The following is a 23808-nucleotide window of genomic DNA, read 5'->3' as shown; positions in this document are numbered from 1 at the left end:
AATGTAGACTTGGGTACAAGGAATTTTGCAGTGTTACACCAAGTAAAGAAAGGCTGGAGGGTTTTTAATACATGTCAAAGCGACATGTTGTAGCTGTCTGTTGGTGATTTACCTTCTCAATTGGATACATGAATCTAGTACCAGCACAGATGAATTATTTTAAAATGAAACCTCGTGCAGTGTCACATGTTTTGTTTGCCAAAAGTGGATAACATCAGGCTTGAGCAAAACCCTAAAGGAAATTAAGGACCAGATCTTGTATTGGTGCTGAGCACGCTCAATTTCCTTGCTTTTCATAATACCTTTTCAAAATGGAAACCCTCTCTATTTCTCTGTCCACCTGCGAAAGGTAAGCTGAGCAATCGCCCTTTTCTGCTGGTGGGCTGTTTGAATGTAGGTAATTTCTCGCTTTCAGAAATGGGGTTAAAGTTTTCCCCAGCCATTTTGACTTCTGTGAGAACAAAATAATCCATAAACAAGATGTGCAACTGCTCCATGCTGCCAGCAGGCAGCAGTTGGCTGGAAAAGATGTACCTCAGTCTGACACTTTGAGAGAGTAAATGACAACTTGAGGACTATTTCCAAAACATTCATAACAATATTTTGTACTTGTTAGCTCTTAAAAGAGGTTGCCTGTTTCAGGAATGAATTCAAAAGACAAGTTAATGCTGATGTTTCTATCAACTGTTTTCACAGTACTGTGAATATGATTGCCTTCCTATGCTTTTTAAGAATCATAGAATCATAAAATTGTTTAGGTTGGAAAAAAGGTCTTTTAAGATCATCAAGTCAACCATTAACCCTAGCAGTGCCAAGTCCACCACTAAACCATGTCCCTAAGCACCACATCTAGATGTCTTTTGAAATACCTCCAGGTACTGGGAACTCAACCACTTCCCTGGGCAGCCCGTCCCAATGCTTAACAATGCTTTCATGGAGCAATTTTTTCCTCATATCAAACCTAAACCTCTCCTGGTGCAACTTGAGGCCATTTCCTCTTGTCCTATTACTTGTTACTTGGGAGAAGAGACCAACCCCCACCTCGTTACACCCTCTTGTTAGGTAGTTGTAGAGAGTAATAAGGTCTCCCTTCAGCCTCCTCTTCTCCAGGCTAAACAACCCCAGTTCTCTCATCCGATCCTCGTAAGACTTGTGCTCCAGACCCCTCACCAGCTTGGTTGTCCTTCTTTGGACATGTTCCAGTGCCTCAATGCCCTTCTTGTAGTGAGGGGCCCAAAACTGAACACAGGATTTGAGGCACAGCCTTACCAGTGCTGAGTACAGGGGGAGGATGACTTCCCTGGTCCTGTTGGCCACACTATTTCTGATACAAGCCAGGATGCTATTGGCCTTCTTGGCCATCTGGGTACACTGCTGGCTCATATTCAGCCAGCTGTCGACCAGTACCCCCAGGTCTTTTTCTGCCATGCATCTTTCCAGCCACTCATCCCCAAGCCTGTAGCTTTGCGTGGGGTTGTTGTGACCCAAGTGCAGGACTCGGCACTTGGCCTTGTTGAATTTCATACAGCTGACCTTGGCTCCTCGATCCAGCCTGTCCAGATCCCTCTGCAGAGCCTTCCTACCCTCAAGCAGATCAACACTCCCGCCCAGCTTGGTGTTGCCTGCAAACTTACTGAGGGTACACTCAATCCCCTCGTTCAGGTGATTGATAAAGATCTTAAACAGAACTGGCCCCAACACTGAGCCCTAGGGAACACCACTTGTGACCGGCCTCCAACTAGATTTAACTCCATTCACCACCACCCTTTGGGCTTGGCCATCTAGTCAGCTTTTTACCCAGTGAAGAATACGCTCATCCAAGCCATGAGCAGCCAGTTTCTCCAAGAGAATGCTGTGGGAAATGGTGTCAAAGGCTGTACTTCGGTCCAAGTAGACAACATCCACAGCTTTCCCTTCATCCACTAAGTGGGTCATCCTGTCATACAAGGAGATCAGGTTGGTCAATCAGGACCTGCCTTTCATAAACCCATGCTGACTGGGCCTGATCACCTGGTTGTTCTGTATGTGCCACGTGATGGCACTCAAGAGAATCCATAACCGTCCATGGCATTGAGGTCAGACTGACAGGCCTGTAGTTCCTCGGATCCTCCTTTCGGCCCGTCTTGTAAATGGGTGTCACATTTGCTCACCTCCAGTCAACTGGGACCTCTCTGGTTAGCCAGGATAGTTGATAAATGATGGAAAGTGGCTTAGTGAGCACTTGCGCCAGCTCCGTCAGTACCCTTGGGTGGATTCCACCCAGGCTCACAGACTTGTGTGTGTCTAAGTAGTGTATCAGGCTGCTAACCATTTCCCCCTGGATTATGGGGGCTTCATTCTGCTCCCTGTCCCTGTCTTCCACCTCAGGGGGCTGGGTACCCTGAGAACAACTGGTCTTAGTATTAAAGACTGAGGCAAAGAAGGCATTAAGTACCTCAGCCTTTTCCTCATCCTTTGTCACTATATTTCCCTCCACGTCCAACAAAGGATGGAGACTCAACCCTGTCATCACCATCATTAAGTTCTAGACAATCAAACCACTCCATAACACACAGGGCTACCCAACCACCTCTCCTTCCTTGCCTGTCCCACCTGAAGAGTTTATAGCCATCCATTGCAGCACTCCAGTTGGGCGAGTCATCCAACTATGTGATGGCAACTATGTCATAGTTTTCCTGCTGTACAATGGCTTTCAGCTCCTCCTGTTGTTGCCCATGCTGAGGGCATTGGTGTAGATGCACTTCAGTTGTGCTACTGATCCTGCCACCTTTTTGGGGGGAGAAGCCCTAATTCCTACATGACCATTCTCAGGCGCTTCTGTGGTTTCTAACACATCCATAACCCTTGCGTCTTTGCTGCTGCATGGATCTCCATCCCCTGCCTCCACTGAGATGGCAGACTGAAGGACCTTGCTAGCACGCTGTCCCTCAAGCATTGGTGTGCCACCTCCAGGCTTATCTCTAGTGAGCCTGTTTTTATTCCTTTCCCCTTTCAGATCTAGTTTAAAGCTCTTCCAGTGAGCCCTGATGCAAAGATCCTTTTCCCCCTTTGAGGCAAGTGTACCCCATCTATCACCAGCAGACCTAGTGTCATGTAGACCAACCCATATCAAAAACCTCCAAATTCTGCCAGTAACACCAGGCTTGCATCCAGGTATTGACCTGCTGGCTCTTCCTGTTTCCTTCTCTCATCATTCCCTGCAACTGGAAGGATAGAGGAAAACACTACTTGTGCTCCTGATCCCTTAAGCGGTCAATATCAGTGCACTGATAAGAAGCACTGTTTCTTTTTTTATTCTTACTCTGAAAAACTCTTGCTTCAGGGAATTTTAATGACTGTACAATCATATGTTGTTACTAAGGCAAAATTCTGGAGGGAACTGGTTGAAAAATCAAAGACAAAAGGTAATTTGGTGACAGTGGATACTGTAATTTCTTTACGTCATTGTAAGAAATGGATACATTTAGTTGATGTGATGGCACTTGTTTTTGTTAAATGCCGAGGGTACAGGGGAAATATAGGAATCAAAATATTAACTAAAAATATTAACTATATAAAGACCTGAAAGTAAAAAAAAAAAAATAATTGAAAGAAATGGAAATATTTTTGTCTTAAAGCATGAAATGATAAAATCAGAAAAGCCAGGATGCAGAATGGATTGCAGCTAGCAGAGAAACAAGTCAGGAAGAAAAGATTTGGTAAATGCAGAAAAGGAAAGAGGAAGGAGGAGATAAAAATAGCTTTTCTTTTTACTTAACAAGGCAAAAACAGTGAGCAGTGGATAATATAGAGAATGCTGAAGTATTCAGTTTCTGTGTATTCCTGTGTTAGGCATAAATGAATGACACCTCTTAAATAAGGCATAGTTAAGAAGAAGGTCTTAACCTTTTAAATACTGGTTAAGATATAAGCAAGATACTGCACATATGTATCCCCTGAACTGTCAGGCAGCTAACAGAACATTAATCAACAGCATGGATATATTAAATCGTTAGAAGGTGGGACAATCTTCAAATGGGTAATATGTAATTATTTAAAGACAGCCTTGGAATAGCATGAAATTCAGAGGGATTTGCAGTGTATATATAAGTATACAGTAAGAATAAATTTTGGTGGTCATAGAGGTTTTCATTAGTCCGGAAGCATCAGGCAGGGGATAAACGTGTTATTCCTGCTTTTTTACTTTAATAGATCACTTGTTCAAACAATATCCTCATACAACAGTACTAATGGTTACTGAAAACAACTGTTTTTCTCTAAACAGATGTTGCATTGTTTTTGTTTAATGTAGCATTTTCCTCGAGGAAGCAGTCAGAGTAAGTGATTTTGGAACAGTGTCAAATAAAAAACGTAATTGAATGTATCCAGATGTACACATCTGGATTTATGTATCCCAAAAGTTAAGTTAGATGAGCTTAAGAATATAGTTATTAAGTGATACATTAGTTTTCAGACCTTACTTTTGATGACTAAATGGTGTGATGACTTAGAGAGCATGATATATACCTCAGCCTTTAATGGACACTTTGATAGCTTCACACAACAATCATCTTCTATGTGAACTGTACTTTCTATTCCAAAGACATTGATTTACAGTGTTGGTGTATTTGCACCAGAAAATGTAAGAATATAGCTGATCTTGTTTTGAGAGGAAAATACCACAATTAATGCAAGGTAAGCATAAAAATTTGATTAGTCCTGTCAATAACAATACCTTGGATTTTAAGACTCTATAATAAACGATACTGTAAAGATAAAAGAGACGATGCTACTTATGTAAATGTCTCTCCTCCCTATTATTTCTTTCTTGGAAGAAGTGTAAAATTGTATTTGGAGGTTGAAAGAAAGAAGGTTTGGGAATCGTTGGATTATTGAAGGTCATAGAATAAATATGGTAGATTAATTAAATCCCAGTGAGGTTTCGTATGAAAATAAAAATGTTTGAGAAGTATTTCTATCAACAGTTACAATTCAGATAATTTATATCAACAACTCCCTTACTTCTGATTGGCATTTGCCTGTTGTATTGGCATATGCCAAATAACTTGCAGTTAATACTCCTGAGATGCTAGTCCAGAATTTTTCTCCAAACATAGTTAGTAGAATCTTACTATATTGTTCACAGTTTTTAAGTCAGTAGCTTTAGCTAATTGTAGCTAACAAATACTCCTGATTGCATAATATGTTATTGTTGACATACACATTTGTAAATACTTATTGGTGAAATCTTAATGGTTTAGCATCTAGTAGACTTTTTTTTATTAAAACAAAACACCTTAATGTCAGTGCTTAGAAACCTGCATGTGATCATTATAACAGTTGCTTCTTACAGTAGCTCTTAATATGCTTATAAAAATTTTGTCATCAGTTATGGGTAGAACACAGCAGTACATGATACTCTGTTTTTTCTCTTAGCATCATGTGTCTATTTACCATGAAATTTTCAGGGGAAGAAATTGCAGACGAAATAGTCCTAAGCCAGTAAGAAAATTCAAATAAGACGATACGTAAGCAAGTGTGAAAGTAACTGTAGAAATATTATTAGAATTTGTTTTCCTCCTTCAGGCTGTTTTGCAGGAGAGCAAATAATATGTGAGAAACGGTGTGTTTCTCATTTTTCCGTAGTGAGAAAATAATTTGGAAATAGGAGGGAAGATGTAAACTAAAATGAATTTTTGGTCATCGTTTCGTCTGTTTCCTATAGTTGAATAAAAGAGATTTTGATATATTTTACAATGTCTTCATGTACTTTATGTGAATTCTTTTCCTTTTGAGAATGCCTAATAGTGTGGGACTAGATAGCCAGAGAGCGGCTAGCAGGGAGCTAAGCAGACATGAATGAAAAACTGAATTCATTATGTAGTTATCTATGAAATGCATGTCATTAACTTCCCTTATGTCTTTGCAAATACAAATTAGATCCAAACACAAAGTTTTGGTGAGGTGACTTGTGAGAAGCTTAAAAAAAACCCACAACAAACTAACCCCAAACTTCTGATCTTAAAACTGCCTATACCAATAAGAGACTGTGTGTCATCATCCTATAATTAGCATGATCTTTATTTCATTAAATACCTGTACGTGGTAAATTTCATTAAATACCTGCAAGCTGATTGGAAACACTGTTATGGGATGACTTCTAGCAGTAGAACGAAACGGGCTTTTTTCCTTATGTCAGTATGGAAGTGTAGTTTATAAATAGCATGACATAAATACTAGATAGCACATTTTCACAAACGTAATGCTGGGACTGTTGCCTCTTTGCCTGTTCTTTGATGCTCATTTAGGGCAAGTTCTTCATGGCTCAAAGCAGGTGTAACAAAAAAGCCCCCAGCTTTGGTGCTAAGCATTCCTGTTGGGAAGGAGTATGTTAGAGAGGGGACAGAGCAGTCAGGCTGGAAGATGCCGGTGCAGGCTGAAGGATGTTTTCAGCCATACATCTGTGTGTTTTGGTAATGTGGATGTCTTGTTTTCATGCCTGTCATTTCGTATGCAGAAATATGTGTGGGCATAAAGTTCTCAACATGGTGTTGAGATCTTCCCCAGACAATGCTACGTACAGCTTGTAATTTGTCTTTCATTGGAAGGTGATGGTGCTCCTGTTTTTGTTACCTTTCCTGTTTCTGAGAACTGTTGTTTGGTAACAGTTGGAGGACTTGGCTAGTCTTAGAGGCAAAAATACACTAATGCCTCTTTGTGCCTTCTTATAAAGGCTTAGTTTTTTGATAAATTGGAGTCTGATAGAGGCATGTGTCTTGTCAGATGACATAGCTGGTTCCCCACTTTCAGATTCTTGTTTCCAGCAGTGGTCTGGGTTGATGGCTCAGAGGCATATTGAGATTAATTCTTCTTCATGCCTGTATCACAGTGGCTGGTTCCAGCATACAATGCTGTGTATTGGAGTGCTTTCCCACAACGGTTGCTTTATGCTCCGTGAAGTAAAATTTACTACTGTGTATTGCTGCAAGTGATGTACTTTTTGGCAAGCCCGTTAACTCATTTTAAAAATAGTGAGCCCCCCAAACCAACACCCAAACAGTCACATAGACTGCAGACAGCTATGCTATTTGACTTCTTATCTCATTTCCAAATGAGACTGCTAGATGTTAACTGGCTTTCAGTGAACTTCAAGGATAATTTGTGGTAGCTGAAGTTCCAGCATGGTATGCAACCAGACGGCAGAAAATCATTGCTTCTGTTGCAAAAGTCTGTCAGCCATGTAACAACTTACTCTTTTTCTCCCCTGTTACCTTAGCTGCTATTCCTGGAGCAGGAGAGAGAGTTGAATAATCTCTCTGGCAGTTCCTTTTCTGAGGTTTTGTGCTCAAAAGAGAAATACTAGATGGGGAGAGCTGTGAAGGGAAAGTGCTCTCACCCCATGGGAAGGCTATGCTGTGGTCTGGAGGGGATGTGAAAAACCCCTGTGTAGTCTGTGGAAGGGAACAGTGATGTCCCTCTTTCCACTGACTGTCCAGGGTAGTCACTGGTAGTGGTAGCGAGCAGAGGCAAAGGCAAGAGAGAGGGGAGGTGTAAAAGAGCCAGAGATGGAAAGGGATAAGGTGAATGTGAGCTATGAGGGAGGGAGAAGTGATTATGTAGGGAAGCCTGTGTGCCCATGTGTCGGTGCTGTTGGGTGACCCTTGAGCCTTGGAGTCAGTTTCAGTTGGGCATCCTTTACCATGTGGAAGAAGAACTATACATAACTCGCAAGAACCATTTATTGACTAATGCACATAGTAAATCACTGCGACTAACATGCTTCTGGGCTATGCTTGTCACCCACAGTGCAGGCACTTGGGAGCATCTGGTGGCCCAGCAGTCACCAGTATTGCTCCTTGGAAGAGGTTGTGTCTCAGTATTGCTGAATTGCCATCTTCCAAACCACTGCCTTTATTTTCAGGGGGTTTGTGCCTATTCTCATTGATAATTTTCACTTGAGCCTCTGAGTTGTTATTGTTGATTTAAAATTTTATTGTTGTTGAGGTGTTTTGCCCTTTTTTTTTTTTTTTTTTTTTTTTGATTCCTGGGTTGCTCTGTGGCAACTGATTCAGTCGGGTTCAAGAGGCTTTCTGTGGCAGAGAATTCTTCCTCCAAATGTATGTCTGTGTGGTCTCTTGCCCACTTCTAGATGGATTTTCTTTACCTTTCAGGATCACATCAATCATTTAGTTGCATTATGCTTCATAAAAGTGTTGGCACATGTTATTGCTTAAAACCAGTAATTGTGATTCAAATATGCTGGAATTCTGTAAAATGTTTCAGGAGATGGTAGACTGTCCCTCATTTGCTATTTGTTTTTTTCAGAGGTGCAAACACACTGGTAGTGCTTCCAAAATCTATGTTACATTCCTGTCATGTTTTTAGCTTTTTCTCTTTTCTTTGTGAGCAGCTGAATGGTATTTATTTTTTTAAATTTCTTTTCTGGTGTTGGAATCAGTTTGTAATCTCATTAATCACAGGGTAGAGGATTTTCAGCTTTGAATTCCAGTGCTGTTGATAAATACCATGGTGGCAAATGCCCTAAGCTAAAACGTAAATTTTCACTTCCCTATGTATTATTAACAGTAGTGCTAGTCTGTGAAGAATTAGCTTATAGATAATAACTAATGACCAGTCTGTCTTTCCTGCATTCAAGCCAATGCCCAATATGTATGCTTTACTGTTACACAAAAATCGGTCCTTTGCTTGTACTACAATGAACATAGTTTCAGTAGGGATCGGTTGTACCCTTCTGCTTCAAGTATGAATAATGGAAACTACGAGCGTATGTAATTTCTGACATAAATATGAGAAAAAGTGGGAGTAAATAAGTTGTGGGCCATTAACTTTGTCCTGTATTTTGAAGGGGAAATATTTAACAAACATTTGTTGGTTTTTACAAAATGGGACAGATTTCAAACCGTATTTTAAGTCAATTTGTTGCTGGCAAATGGTATCAAAATAATGGTATGTTAGTTTAAGGCTACTAAATGGGCAACAATCTGCCCAATATAGTAAAATCTGACAATGAGCTATTATAATGGACATGAGTTTGTGGCATGTAACTATGTATAGGGAAAATATGCTTGATATGCAGAGCACTATTTAACTGCAGTATGTAGCCATACAAGTAAAATTTTAGGAAGAGAGGAAAATAAGGTAAATATACTATTTATGTTTACAGTGAGTAAAAGCAATTATATAACTACTTTGTGCCTGGGGATATTTTTTTTATTTATGTTTCCAATGTGGGTTGCTTTGCTTGATTTGACTGGTACGTTTGGCCTTCGCATCAAGCTGCTGGAGCTTACCTGATGTCACTATCTGTAGAGAGCGGGGGACGAAGGATGTATGTGAGGAGAGAGCCCCAGAGGGCAAGATAAAGGAGGACGTTTAAACTGGGTTTTTGTTGCTGTCTTTTGAGATAACAGTAAGGTTCAGTCCCTCAAAGTTAAATATACATACTTAGCTCCTTATGACAGTGTACTGCAGGCACGTTATTCAACCTGTTCAGATTACTGGATACTTTGAATTAGCTGGAAAGTGAAAATACGACTTTACGGTGTTGCACTTGTAGAAGTACAATCAGTTCTGCCAAGTTAATGTGAGCGATTTCGGATTTTATTATAAGCCCAAATTTACTTCACATGGTTATTCCTCCCCTCCCCCACCCATTTTATCCAAGCACTGTTGATTCCATGAATTTATTCAAGTTGAAGTGGAAATAGATTTAAGATTCTGATAGAGCAACAGGCTTTCTAGCGTGGACATTTATAAACAGTTTTCTGAACTTGTGGGTGTCCCCATTTGGTGTACCAATTTGCACCCAGTGTGTTTATATGAACATGTATGCAGGGGCTAGAATTGCACATCACTGCAAGACAGGGGGAAGGATGGGAAAAGTGGCATTTTGCCCTTCAGTCCTCTTCATAGAATCCCTGTCTCATGTCTTGGTTTAGACCAGAAGCTCAGCTTTGGTCTTAGACTAATAATTCCTTAGTTTTGTTGTCTCTGTACAGATTTTCTGAGTCAGGACTCCTATTAGATTCAGTGGTTTTTGAGTTTCCTGGGAAGAGTTAGGACTGACTTTATTTATTTAGTGTCACCCAACTAGGACTTTCCCAGTGGTATGGCTGTATAAAACACAGCTCTGAATGGTTGACAAAGTAACAGTTACTGTGTTCACTTAGGCAGAATAATTACTTTATCATCAAAAAGAGGAGTTTTAACATTTTCAGGATATTAGCAGAGTAAAATATTTTGACATGTCTTGAGAATTTTTCTACAGCATCCAATGTGACTTTGTTTCTTAACAAACAAAAAACTGCAGGAGGGCATGTTTTTTAATGCTGGCAGCTAGGGATTATGTATTAATTTTTAAATCAACCTTCTTATGGCATTTAGAAAGCAATTATTTTTGTTGCTGTGATTGAGGTCACTGATGGCACTTGTGGTGCATGAGTTTGTATATGCTCTTCTGAATTTTCACTGCAGACTTCCAGACATTTCTGCTGTCAGGGGGAGCTGCATCAGGCAGTTTTAGCTTTTGGGTATATATATCTGATGCCATTTCCTCATAGCCTCAGTTTTGATATAAACTTCCCCTCTGGGAATTAAGATCCATTCAATATGTATAAAACTTTCATGTGTAATATCATACCTTTTTCCTTGCTGTCTTCTGAAATGTAAGAGCAGGCTCCAGATTCTAATGAAGAATCTCTTGCTTTCATGTTTTATTAAGGCTCTTGTGTGTTGTTGCTTGGGATGAGTTCAGGTGAAGTAAAGATGCACTGGTTAATTGTAAGTCTTGTTGCCTCAGAAGCACCTGAATATCTGCTGTTTTTCCAGTGATTTTTGTCTTCCTTATCTTGCTGCCATGTTTTGCCCATTCAGAAACATGTGACAGAGCAAGGTAACAAAATTTGTGCTGTTGTTTCCCAATAAATGCACTGGTAAGCCATAAGATCTTGCTATTTGTAAAGTGTATTTATAGTTACTTCATTGTGTAATTCCTTGTTAGATAGAACAGGCAAACAGGGTTTTAACTGAGAATTAGAAATAGGGGAGTTTTGAACTCTCGAAAAGAAACAAAATCTTTTTAAGATGCTTTAAGCAAGGAAAAGGGGTTGACAGAAACTACCATAGCCTCAGGACTAAATAAATAATAAAAAAAAACCCCGAGCAAGGCTACCATACTTAGCAATGTTCAGTCTTTAAACCTGATTTATTTGATACAGTCTTTCCAAAAATTTTGGAAAGTGCAGTTTCTCTGTGGCACACCTGTCCTCCTATGGCCACTTGAGTTTGCAGCAGCATCTTTCCTCCAGGAGAATGGTTGTGATTATTTGCTGGAAGTGCTTCCATTCACTCTTATGCTCTGGAGGAATGGATCCGCTCTCAGCAGCTGGCAGCAGTTTGCTGTCTTCCAACCAGTGTAGGGTACCCGCATCCCTTTCTTGGTCCCCTGTCCTGAAGGAACTGAACAGCAGCCAAACCATTCCTGTTTAAGACTTTGTGACTAACTTTTGAGACACCAGGTAAGAATGGTGTAATGCCACAATTTAGGATACTCTGATGTGGATTTGATGTTTTGGATTATGTCTTAATTTTTGAAACTAAAACCTTTTAATTGATCTGTTGTGTATAAGCAACAGTTTATCGTATTCCTGAAAAAAGAGCCAAAGGACACCTTTATATCTGAATAACACTGATGGTATTCTAAAATTATTTCATGAGTCTAAAGTCATTGCACATACTTCAGAGGCTGATAAGGCATACGTGTGACTGGATGCTGTTTACACTAATATCTGCCTCAAGGCTAAATTTTCTAAGTGCTTTTACTTACTAGATAAATTTACTTATGAGATCATACCACCAAATTTTTGCTAAATTAGTATGATGCTACAGTTTAGATCTTGTGCTAGAGATCTTTTGTCTTGTATTGGTTAAGTCTACATGGAAGTTATTTTTGTCAAGTGTTCTTCAGATTGCAGTGGGCTTTTTGTAGGTTTTTGTGGGTTTTTTTCCTTCTTTTCCCATGCAAGTAGCCGAATCATTGAAAAGACACAGGTACAGCTGTATAAATGCAGCATTGTAATAGTTACTCTACTGCTATTTAAAAATCGTTTAATAGCTGAGTGTCTTATTGTCACTGTGCATTTATATACTTAAGACTTCTGGGTGAAGTAAGGAAACATTCCTCTCCAGGTTCTTCTAAAAATGGTTTTCAGAAAGGTTAAGTGGGCAAATATTACTAGGCTACACTGTAAACCGGTTGGGAATTGAACTTTTGACTCTGGATTCCCTGTCCAAAGGAGCCAAACATTTTTAAAAACTCCAGAGCAGTGTGAGCTGGTGATACCGAGGTATTCTGCCAGTCTCTGAGGTTTTATGCTTCAGGGAGAGCCAGAAGTAGAGTGTTTTGACTTTTAAATGTGTTCTCTCAGAAGAAGATCTCCTGATGGCCTTTGCGCAGGGTGCATGCCATTTAAGAAATGCAATGTGTCATTTATAAACAACCTTCTGGTGCTTGTTATGAACAATGGCATAGTGTTGCTTCGTTCAAGGAGGAAATACTTCAGGGTCTAGCAGACTGATAGCATCTATTTCAAAAGTATTGTGATATGTCCTCCAAAACAAGAAAATGGTCTCACAGGTCACACCGCAGTGATTAATGAATTAAAGTATGACATTTTCTGAAGCGTGAACCTTAGGAAAATGTAATGTATATCAATAATAAAAAAAGGACTATTTCTGTGGGTATAAGGTTAAATGTGCTACAATTATGATTCTTTTTGTAGTATGTTAATGAAATGGATGCCGCAAAGCACTTTTTTTCCCCCCAAATTGGTCTTTCAGTTGCTCTTGGGAAGTATAGTTGCTTAATTTCCCTTGTTTGCTGTGTAACCTACTGATGTTGCAAGTCTCTGCTTCATTGTCTCTTTTCCTCCCTCTTCCCCCTGCCCCCCAAACACGCAGGAAGTAATTTTGGTACTGCGAAGGATCTGACAGAAGAAATAAGATCATTAACATCTGAGAAGGAGGGGCTGGAAGGACTTCTCAATGAACTGTTAGTCCTGAGTGTCAGAAATGTCCAAAAATTAGAGAGAATTAAAGATGATTACATCAGACTGAAACAAGAACTCGAACAAGGAGAGGCTGCCTTTGGTAAGTAGTGCACAGCCTGTTACAGCTTTTGCTCGGTCATGGGTACCTAGAACTCTGCTGGGTTGGATGAACTATCCTGCATTTCACAAAACACACTCTGATTTTTCTGAGGGAAGTTTGGCCAGGACCTAGATAAGCAATATGCTGAATACGTACGTACTCGGCTGTTTCTGCTGGAGGTGGGGGAGGTTGAGGGGGAGAAGGGGTATCCCAGCAATATACAGCTTTTGGAGATCTGTCTTAGCCCAGTTCTCAAAAACTTTATTTTCTAAGCCCATTTTTTTAATAACGATGATGATACTGTGTATTTATTCACATTTGGAGAAACAGATGTAGTATTTTATGTGGAAGCAGTAGATGCGGTTGGCTGTGACAATAGAACCATATTTAGTATATATAACTAAATATTTAGTGTGTGTATATATACATTAAAAAACATATTTGGTGATGAGTCTGAATGTATGAGGTGCATGCTTGGGGGGATGTTAAACAGCTTTCCAAACACAGCTCGCATATAACTGTAACCAGGGTGCTTGGGTTGTAGTGTCACGGTGGAGTTGGGGAAGTTCTGCGCAATTACTGGGAAAGCTACTGACAACAAAATAGCAAAAGACTTGGCTTATCTTCTTATCTGCTGTACTGTCTCCTGAAGTTAAGCAGATAAAGTGGCCTTGCTGCTTGATTAAATGAAAAGGCTGAATAACATTTAATTGTCTACAAATGTACCGTTACTATAGTTACCTCTAAACAGCTAAGTATAAATCTGAGAGCTACTTTAAAGCTCTAGGGGTCTGAAGTGTCTTTGTTTTTTCAGGATCTTATGAGCAGTAGGTTGGCTGAAGAGAGGAGAGTGCCTCTGTTTTAAAAAGTATATGAAGTTTCTTCATAGGCATGTGGATAGGCAAGAGCTATTTTAGAAACAAAAAGTTTTGTAGGCAATGGAATAAGTCTAAGACAATATTTTGAAGATGCATAGAGAAATATATATATACACACCCACACTCTACTAGATAAGAACTTTCTTAGAAACTAGATGGTTAAAAATTTTAAAAATTGTTCCTCAGAATTGTTACCTAAGCTGTGTGATTCAAACCCACATCAGGCACTACTTCTCATTGCCTGGATTTGCAAGTGAGTTGAAGGGGGTTTTGACCTTCCAATCTGTCCATTTTGTTACTCCTTTGTTTCTAGGACAATTAAACTTCCTATAATACACGTGCACTTCTCATTTGTATTTTTCTCCAGTAGGGTTTTAAAAAAAACGTGTACAAGGCTGTTGCTGAAGCAACAGCATTGGTTGCAGTTCATAGATTCTTTTTTTCCTCTTTGCATTTATGTAGCTGTAATGAGGTGTTGTCTTGGTCTGACCTCTCCTGTCCTACAATTTATGACAATGAATTGCAAAACACTGAGTGTTTACTATGTGGATTCTGTAGGCATAAAAAGGAATTTATCCTTGTGTAAAGTAAAACTCTATCAAGCACATACTAGTTGGAGAAACATAAATTGAAACCTGAGATCTTCAGATCTGCCCCCTTGCATGTAACCTACACCATTTTCTCCTTTAACAAATGGAAATTCACTTAGGTTTCACTAGCATGAGTTTGATACCAACATGTTTAACTGAATGAAAGCCTTCTGATACTCTGGAAAATAGTAAACAGATTGTATCTTAAAGATGGCATCCACTTCCATGAACCAGTTGTTATTTTGTACAGTACTTTCATGTTTGGGGAATAAAGCATAAGCAACTGGAATACGATTTTGTTACCATTTGTTTTTGCTGTTGTTTGAAAGAACTGGAGATAATTGTGTTGGCTTTGTCTGTGTGGTGAAAGGTGCAGTTTGTGTCAGGGTAGCCGGGCCGGGCTTCACGGCCTCGGGCTTTGTGGTTCATTTAAACCAGTAAAATCCATGTTGCTGCTGAGACAAGTGGTTTTGCCTCTTCCTCTTCCCGCCCCATCCGGTACCCAGCTCCGTGCTGACCAGAAACCTGATGTGAGCAGGGCGTTGCACACCCGTGAGACCCACCAGCACATGGTGGGAGTGCTGGCTCTGGCATAAGGAACACAGCAAGGGTTTGGGGCTTGTGATGGGGAATGTGTTGACCCACTGCTGTTGGTGACACTGTGATTTTTGGGAGAGTGTAGTCTGGCAGAAAAATGGCTCCTAAAACACTTCTGCTGCTTGCGCTAGTAGTGCAGCATGGGCTCTGCTGCTCTGTCCTGTGGGTTAAATTAGCAGGAGAGGTTGGTGCCATTGCTTGGTGCAACCCATTCCTGGTTAGTTTGACTTCTCCCTCTATAGCTACGAGCCAGGGGGAGAAATCTTTTCTCCATCTAACTTTACTAACTGAGGATGTTACTGTCCTCTAGGTTTTTTTTACTGTCTGTCTACTAAGGGTTCATTTGGGAGCCCTTCAGGCCAAATGAGCCATGCTGACTTAAACAGCAAAAATGATCTGGGCTGGGCTGGCTGATCTGTGTCCTGGCATACAGTAGGGATGTACCTGTGATTCCTCCTTGCGGCACAGTTGTGCTATGCTTTGGCTCAACTCTTTATGAAATAGGTGTCTTCTCTCATTCTTGCTTTCATGTTGTTTCCAGGGAATAATCATCATCTTTCTCTGCATCAGGACCCCTCCCTCTTTTTTTTTTAATATAGCAGCACCTTTAAACTTTCTGCATGGCTATTTCTACGTCATCTGACACTTGAACTGTAACCTTTTGTGCCTGTGAACTTCTTGAAAACTTATTTTGAATTTTTTTTTTTTTTTTACTGAGGATAATACCACTTTGTCTGGAAAACATTAAACAAAGAAATTGAAATGCTAAAATATGTGTGTATGTTTGTCTTTCTCTTGTGTATAAATTGATCACCTATTTTTTTACTTCATTAATAATTGTTGATTTCTCACAGTAATGCAGATATAAAGAAGCAGACGTCAAGGGAAGAGACTTAATCACACAATAATCAGAGCTGGAATTTTAAATAGGACACATCATTAGCATGTTAATGAATTTTCTCACTTTGTGCCAGCTGCCCAAGTATAAAAGATACTGCAGATGTAGTGCAAAAACCAGGCTTGGCTTACTGTGCTGAGAGCTGTCAGTGCTCCCTGTAAAGGAGATTTGACAAAGATCCTTTCATATTTTTAGAGATGCTCAAAAATGTTTTTCCCATTGGATAATAGAGGCCTCGACAAGTAATGCTATTTATTAGCATTTTAGGATGAATAGTACTAATTTGCCCTTTAGATGGTAACTTTCTTCTGAGGACATCAGAACGCTTCTATAAAAGTGATAACTGTTATTGCCATTTTACAGATAAGAAAGCCAAGGACATAGAGGTCATGTAATTTTACCTGGAATGGTGGTGAAACAGTTTCCTGGTTGCTCTCGCATCAGTCATGACTGAATTAATCACTTACAATAAACAGATTTGAAATCGAGCGATACTCTTTGTGAGCTTTACATTCTTCTAGACTGCAGGCATTTCTGTAGCCTAAGACATAATGGTTCTGGGAAAATCGCTGAAGGTCTTGTGTTTTACTGTTGAGCAGATCTGCCTTATAAAGTCAGAAGGTTCTGTTATGGCAAGGAAGAGAACTGCTTTGCAGCCCGAAACACCCAAACGCGTGTTCCAGACAAGTGAAGCTTAATTACTTGCCTGTCTGCCAAACTGCTGGATTGCGCTTATAAATCCTGGCTTGGGCTGACTGGCATTTGTAACCCAGGGCTGGAAATGAAACCTACCCTCTTGTCTTGGTTTCCTCATTACCAGTTTTTCCTGCCTCATTTGCTGAATTCCTTTTCTGGCTGCACTCAGCCATTTTCTGCCCCTATTACCCTTCTGGGAAAGCATCTCCTGCTAAATAATGTATGTATGCACAAAACTAGGGGGGACTGTATTTCGCAATCTAATTGCTAGGTTGTGCTTGCCAACTCATCTTAAGTAGAATTTCTATATGGAATTAATTTCTAGAGGAAATATAAAATAAAGGCTATCGTGGACATCAACATAGCTTTTTAACCCCTTTTTTTAAACTATTGTTTGGAGGCTGATGCTTCAGTCTCTGCTGCTCAACTCTCATTGACATCACTGAGTTTTATTGTCTTAGAAATTGCTTGTGTAAGTCCTAGAGCTCTTACCAGCCTGCTTGTAGAGTTAAGCTTTCTGGATTTGAACAGATATATTTATTAAATAATGAATTCGATGTAGCAGAAGGGTTTCTTAGGAGCTGGAATTTTCTTTCCACTCAGTTTTTCTTTTCTCTTGTTCAATGCACATACTCTGCGTACTTGCACAGGATATCTCATAGCTTTTTGGCCTCTAACACAAGAGAAACCTATCCAAGTCCATTTTTTTAATTTGCTTTTTAAAAAAAATGTATGTTTTGACTTAGCTACTTAAGAATAAAATGTGTTCAGAATGTACTCTGAAGAGTAACAAAAATTCTCCTAGTCTTTTTACAGTCACTGTTCAGAAAGCTACATTTTTGGCTGTTATGGAGGATGCAATTAATTAGTCTGAAGCTTAATATCATGTGGACAGCTGAAACCACTAGTGGTAGTGCTTAAAGTAATACTGGCTTTGCATACTGAAATATTTATGAAAAGCAGGTTCTGTGCTTCTTATACAATTGTATAGGATTTGATTTACCAAACTGTTAATGACCATTTATTGCAAAAACGTTTTTATTCTCTTTTAAAGACACATTTTTATTCTGACAGGTTCAACATTGAAAGTCTTATAATAGAAGCACATGCAGTGGTGCTTCCCACTGGAAACTGGAAAACCTTTTTTTTTTTTTTTTTTTTTTAGTTTAAATATTTGGTTTTAGTAATAGCTGTTATACAAAAGCTTCTCTATTTCTCTTCCTAACTGATTTTTGCAATGCTTTCTGAAAATGTTTAAAGATTATTAAAAACTTTATACCACTTTTAATTATTTCAAAAAATATCAATTTAGTATCTGCCTAGGACATAAGAAAAACAATGCCAAGTTTTGCTTTACTGATTTTTTTTTTTTGGGTGGTGGTTTTAGGTTTTTTTCCTCAGTGCTGGATTTTTTTTGTACCAAATAGGCTTTTCATATTGCTTCCGCAGTTCATCCTGTGTCTGAGTGATTATCTGATTCTAAACTGAAAAGCTGAACCTTTTGATTGCTTCTGTTTAAATAAATCATTAAAGGAGAACCACATAGCGTGTAACAGATGGGCTTCCATGAGGAAGAAGCTGTTCTGAGTCTCATTGTGTGTCCACTTCTAATTTGTGCAAGGTCATTACGTTCCCCATGTCATACCTATATGAAATGCTTGTTGTCATTCAAGGGAGTGGTGAAATGGAACGGCTTATTGCTTATGTCTATGGCCATCTCTATTTAAACTGTGATCTTGTCAGATTTAGCCAGCGTTCACTCTATTTAGCTTTCACAGAAAGCATAAAACCCTGAATGGTGATGCAGGAATGGGACTGGCACCGCAGCTGGTAGCATCCTTTATTCTGAGCTGACATTCAACTGATGCTCCAAAGTAGTGCTCCGCAGCCTTCTGTCAGGCAGCGTGTAAAAGCCAGGACAATGTCAGAAGAGAAAAGGAAAAAACAAAAAAAAAGTCCAAGAAACCCAACCTTGCAGTGCTCCTTGTGTGTTGTCATGGCCAAATACAGCATGAGTAATTGCACTCTGCTCATCAGTATTCTCTCAGCTGTTTCATTTGAAAAATTGGTATTTCTGCATTTGCTTGGACTTGTACTGTTATGTATATTGCGTGCCTGTCTGCATTTCGTTGATTGTGAGCATGATTCTCATTTTATTGGGTATTTTTTAAAGCACTTGGGATCTTTCAGATTAAGTATACCCATATACATCTTTTGGTCTTATAGTTCTATAATGGTAGTCACTGCAATTCAAATCGTTATCCAGCTTTGAGGATCAAATTCAGACTGATGGTTTTCATTCCATGTCACGCTTCCACAGAATCTATACAAAATAAGTAAAACCATTTTTTTAGTAACATCTCTGTTTTAAATATTATTTATGGTAAGCATTTGAGGGGTTTTGTGTTATGGAATTGCCTTTTGTGATAAATATTATCTGTAGAATTTAGTAACATATAAAGAGAAAGTTCTGCTAAGCATTTGCTATAACTAAAACATGTAATACATTTTTATTTTAGGCATCAATTTTTGTCAGGATTGAAAAGATTGGAAATGAGTCTGTTTTAGCGTAATTAAGTTTGCCATATGTCTTGAGTCACTTGTAATTGTGTTTCTTATAATGGTGATTATAAAGGTCATCTTGTCTGGTGTTGTTCATTTAAATATGTAAAATACTTTATGATTTTCACTTGGAGGATAGAGGTTTAGTTTATATAAATGCAATGGAGGTATTAAATTTAATCTGGCCATCCTGTATAATTAGATGCAAATATCTGTAATGCAGGAAATATGAAATATGTGTTCAGGGAACTTGAACTGACAGCAGCTTGGTTCAAAGCTCACCAATATCTGTGGGGGTCTTTTGATCAGGCCATTTCTCTGTTGATGCTCAAAGGTGAGCTTCTCTTCTATCTTTCTCTTCTGAGATCTGATCGCACGAACTTTACTGAAATGTTTTGTTAGAAACCTATGTAATACTCTTTCTTTGTAGATGGCAATATGACCTAATTACACACAGAATAATAACTCTTGAAATGAGCCAGTCCTGGTTTTGCAGTTGTAGAGATAGTTATGTACCAGGTGCAAGAAATACAGCTTGGTCTGAAGTTTTATGCTGGTTCTCTCAGGGAAAATGATTATCTCATCTTTAACTAGGATAAGCAGTAAAGACATCAAGGTTTCCTAAGTTGTAGTGCCACAGAAATATAAGGTGGCTCTGTTGGAATCATGGAAGTGTAATCCGATGGTGAAATGTGCAGCTGAGCAGCCTTCTGCTGCAAAGAGAGATGGGCATCCAACCTCAGCCCCGTCATGCAACACGCATACTTCTGTGTGCTGGTGTACATACAAATGAAGAAGCAATCAAGAAAGTTCTGATAGTATGCCAGGCAACTTTCCTCCTTTACATCTGAAATGCTATTGACAGCTATATACACAGAGCATTTAACTTTTGGGGTGTGCGTAATATCAACTTGTTCCTGGTTTGCAATCTCTGCTCTAGGTTTCTGCATTGCTCCACTTTTTAGTTCAGCTGCTTCAGCTGATTGAGTTGCAACAGGATAAATATGAAGCAACACAGATGAGTGAATTTGGAATAAATTTGGAAGTGCATGCCACCGACTTTAATTATTCTTCATTAAATTCTAGTTCTGCAGCTGCATCTTCTGAGATACTGGGCTTAGATTGAACTTTCACAATTTTTTTTTAATGACTATAGCTAGTTTCAGAAGGAATGAGATGCTAAGATGCCAGAAAGCTAGGATTAAAAAAGAAAGAAAAAATAAAGTGTCTTCTGCTCACTGGACAGATGGAACGTTCCCATATGCAATTCTCATTACTTTAGCACGACACTAGCCCTGGTGATGACCAACAAACACTGTTTAAGGTTTGCCACTTCTTCTGGAGTTTGAGCAGATAATTCTGCCGTGCTACTGTACTTTCTGTTTTATTTCATTGTGAAGCTCTTTTTTTTTTTTTTTTCCTGATGGTCTACAGCTGCCATTTCTAGATCTTGCCTTAAGAGAATTCCAGTTTTGGCAGAAAGATAAAGTCGCATCTCTCTGGTGCTTCTCAGAAGCAGGCAGCAAACTGGAACCTGGCTGAAGGTGGTGGGGTGCTCTAGAAGAGGACCAAGACAACTGCTGACATATGTAGTTACGCTTCAAAGAAAGATAAATACCGCTTTCCTTGTCTCACAGATGAGGTAACTGAAACGCTCAGGTAACTGGTTTTGTGGTTCTGTTCATTTTGCCATTTCTTATAGCTACTGCCTGTATGTATTTGGTCAGGACCCTGTTGGATGGGACTACAGCGTGTATTTGACAACTTGATCCTGAAACGTTAATGGGTTGGAAGTATGATGTTTGGCCTCTTAAAAACCTGAAGTTTTATTGAAAAAGTCAGTAAACAGTGGGCCTAGCATTCACAGGTTTATTTTAAGTTATATTAATTTCAGTTTTGATTCTCAGTGTCATACAGCAGAGTTATGTTTTGTTTTCTTGGGTTTTTTTGATATTGTTCAAGTTATGTTCACATGGCATGATATTTTCAGGTCCCAAAAATGTGCAAAGGACTCTTTAGGATGTTTTGCCTCATCTACTTTCTTTTGAGGATGAGTATAGAGATGGGTAGGATATTTAAGGAATAGTGTCAGTTTGTTTTCAAGTAGCGCTTCAGTGAAACCAATCAGGCAGTTATCCTTCCAAAGATTCAGGCTTTCTGCAGATTGAAGATAAAAATAGTACAGCATTTTACATGCAGTTAATGTTTTGGATTTTCTTTAATTTTTTTAGATATAAGCAAGAAAATGTTGCTTTGGGTCATCTGGGATCACTGATGTAAAATGTGTGTCCTAGACAGGATTATACTGCAGCAGAACCAGAGAGTTTAACTGTTTAACTTTTTAGTTACAGCTGCTTTTTCAAATGTATGCATTTTGATTCAAAATCTTAGCACATTAATACTTTTCTACCCAAAAGTTTTCATTCAAGAGTTTTGGCAGTGTTCTTGGGTTACAGTGTACAAGCCTAATTCTGTGTTTGCATAAATGCATGCAATTTGTAAAGAATTGTACCTCCTTACGTTGATATTAAATGCACCCCAGTGACTGAACGAAAAGTCAGATAATTTTCTGAGACATTACCTTTCATCTTTGCTTTGATATTGACTGGCGATATTCAGGTACAGCTTCTAGGACTATGAACATCTAAGCAAAAGAAACCCCTGGGATACCATTCTATTTGGAATACAAGATGTCCCTCATGAAATACAGGGGTGTTTTTTCAGTTTTTGTTCCTGTTGATTGTGAGATGCAGAGTGGTTGGATCTTTCTGGTTCATTCTTTCTTCTGGTTTAAGGTTTTCCTTGAGGTATTTGCAAATACAGTAGTAAAGATACAAGCTAAATGAAGGTTTCTGTAATTAAAATATTGTAAAATAGGGACGATATCATCCTTGACTGACTTTTCACTTTATAATTATTTACTTAAAATGAATCAAATTACTATCTGCTCTATAGTTTGTTTCCTGAATCACCACAGGGTTCCAAGCATGCTGCAGACTTTTATACCCACAAGTAGGCAGAAGTATAACCAAATCTGGAGTAATGGAAAATAGTTGTTGAAAGATGGGGGAGGTATAAGATCTGATGATAAAAACCAGAATAAAAACACTGAAATTGTAATCCTCTCTAGAACAGCTGGTTTTTTGTCCCCAAAAAAATTTTAACGCTGCATGCGTTATCCATGAACATCTTACAGTTCACACCTTTTACCAAGATACAAAAGTGGAAATACAGAGAATTTAAATGGAAGAGAGAGATATTTTTTGTTCTGTGATTCCCCAGAGAAAATGTATTTACAGTTCTTGTTTTTTTTCTCTAAGCTTTTTGTCTTTTTCTGGACTTCCATTAAATCCTAACTGATTATTCTGAGGCAATGGAAATCTTATTGTTTAGAGCAGAGTTAAGTACCTTGTATCACCTGTTCAGGAACTGAAAGTTTTCATCCAAAATTTTTCTTCCTTCCTCTGACCTTGGAGACATAAACTGGAGTAAAAGGCAGAAAACCAAGGAATTGCTAATGCCTGGGGTCAGGAGCTGGAACTCTACATCCTTCAGTTTGATTTCTCTTCTCACTGGAGCAGGAACAAAGAGCGTTTGCTCATGTTTCAGTTGACTTGCGTGACGGTGTCCTTGTATGAGGAGTGGAGGTAATGACTGCTTCTGTTCCAATGATGTTGTGAGGTCTGCGGACTCAACACTTAAGCACAGGAGGTGGTAGTATCAGGCTGTAGAGTGAGACAGGGATTTTGTCACCTATAATGGCACAGAATCTGTGGTCCACGTGCAGCAGGTGCTAGTGGTTAGTAGTATTTCTGATTACCTGCCAGATTTCAACTGATAGTCTGATATCAGGTAAGAAATGGAAGTACATCAAACTGGATATCCAAGACTACTCTTTTTTTGTTGTTTTGTTCAAACCCTGGTTTATTTCTTTATACAAAAATACAGTAGTAGACCGAATATAATTAAAACTTTGAATGATGCTAGCTGAAAAGAAGATTCAGTCATCATATTTGTGGAAGATATGTTTGGTTTGATGTGCGTGTTGAAGGCTTGGGTAAAGATAAGCAGGCAGTGTTTGCCAAGCTGCATAAGATTAAACAGTTCATTACCTGTTGGAATTATCAGCTGGAAGGCACATTGCATAATTTGGACTACAACCTTTATACGCTTTTGGCTGGATTATACCTCTTATCTAGTGAGGTGCATTGAAATATAATTAACAATGTGAGCTGGAAATGACAGGCTGATACTATGTGTATTTTTGTGCAGATAAACAATCCTCTATCTAGATCAGAAGTCATAGTAACATTTTCTCTACTAATTTTTTTCCCAGTTCCTGTATTCTAAAACATTGTACAGAGAAAAATTATCTGTTCTCCTTGCCAGAGAAAAGCAAATAGGCACCAGCCATGTCTCCTGTGGGCTTGACTTTAAGAAC

At 39.0% G+C, this 23808-nt stretch overlaps 1 protein-coding gene across 1 annotated transcript in view; it reads left to right on the top strand.

The window, feature by feature from the left end:
• Positions 1-23808, top strand: part of DISC1 (DISC1 scaffold protein) — a 191265-nt gene that overhangs the window by 72104 nt on the left and 95353 nt on the right. Inside the window, exon 9 of the mRNA XM_035899688.1 lies at positions 12958-13146. Coding sequence (XP_035755581.1) covers positions 12958-13146 — 189 coding nt within the window. The remainder of the gene's footprint in view (positions 1-12957; positions 13147-23808) is intronic.

Source organism: Egretta garzetta, unplaced genomic scaffold (genome assembly GCF_000687185.1).
Source record: "Egretta garzetta isolate BGI_Z169 unplaced genomic scaffold, ASM68718v1 scaffold118, whole genome shotgun sequence".
NCBI classification, from domain to species: Eukaryota; Metazoa; Chordata; class Aves; order Pelecaniformes; family Ardeidae; genus Egretta; species Egretta garzetta.
Note: the sequence above shows the minus strand (reverse complement) of the source record. Positions and strands in the feature narration are given on the sequence as shown.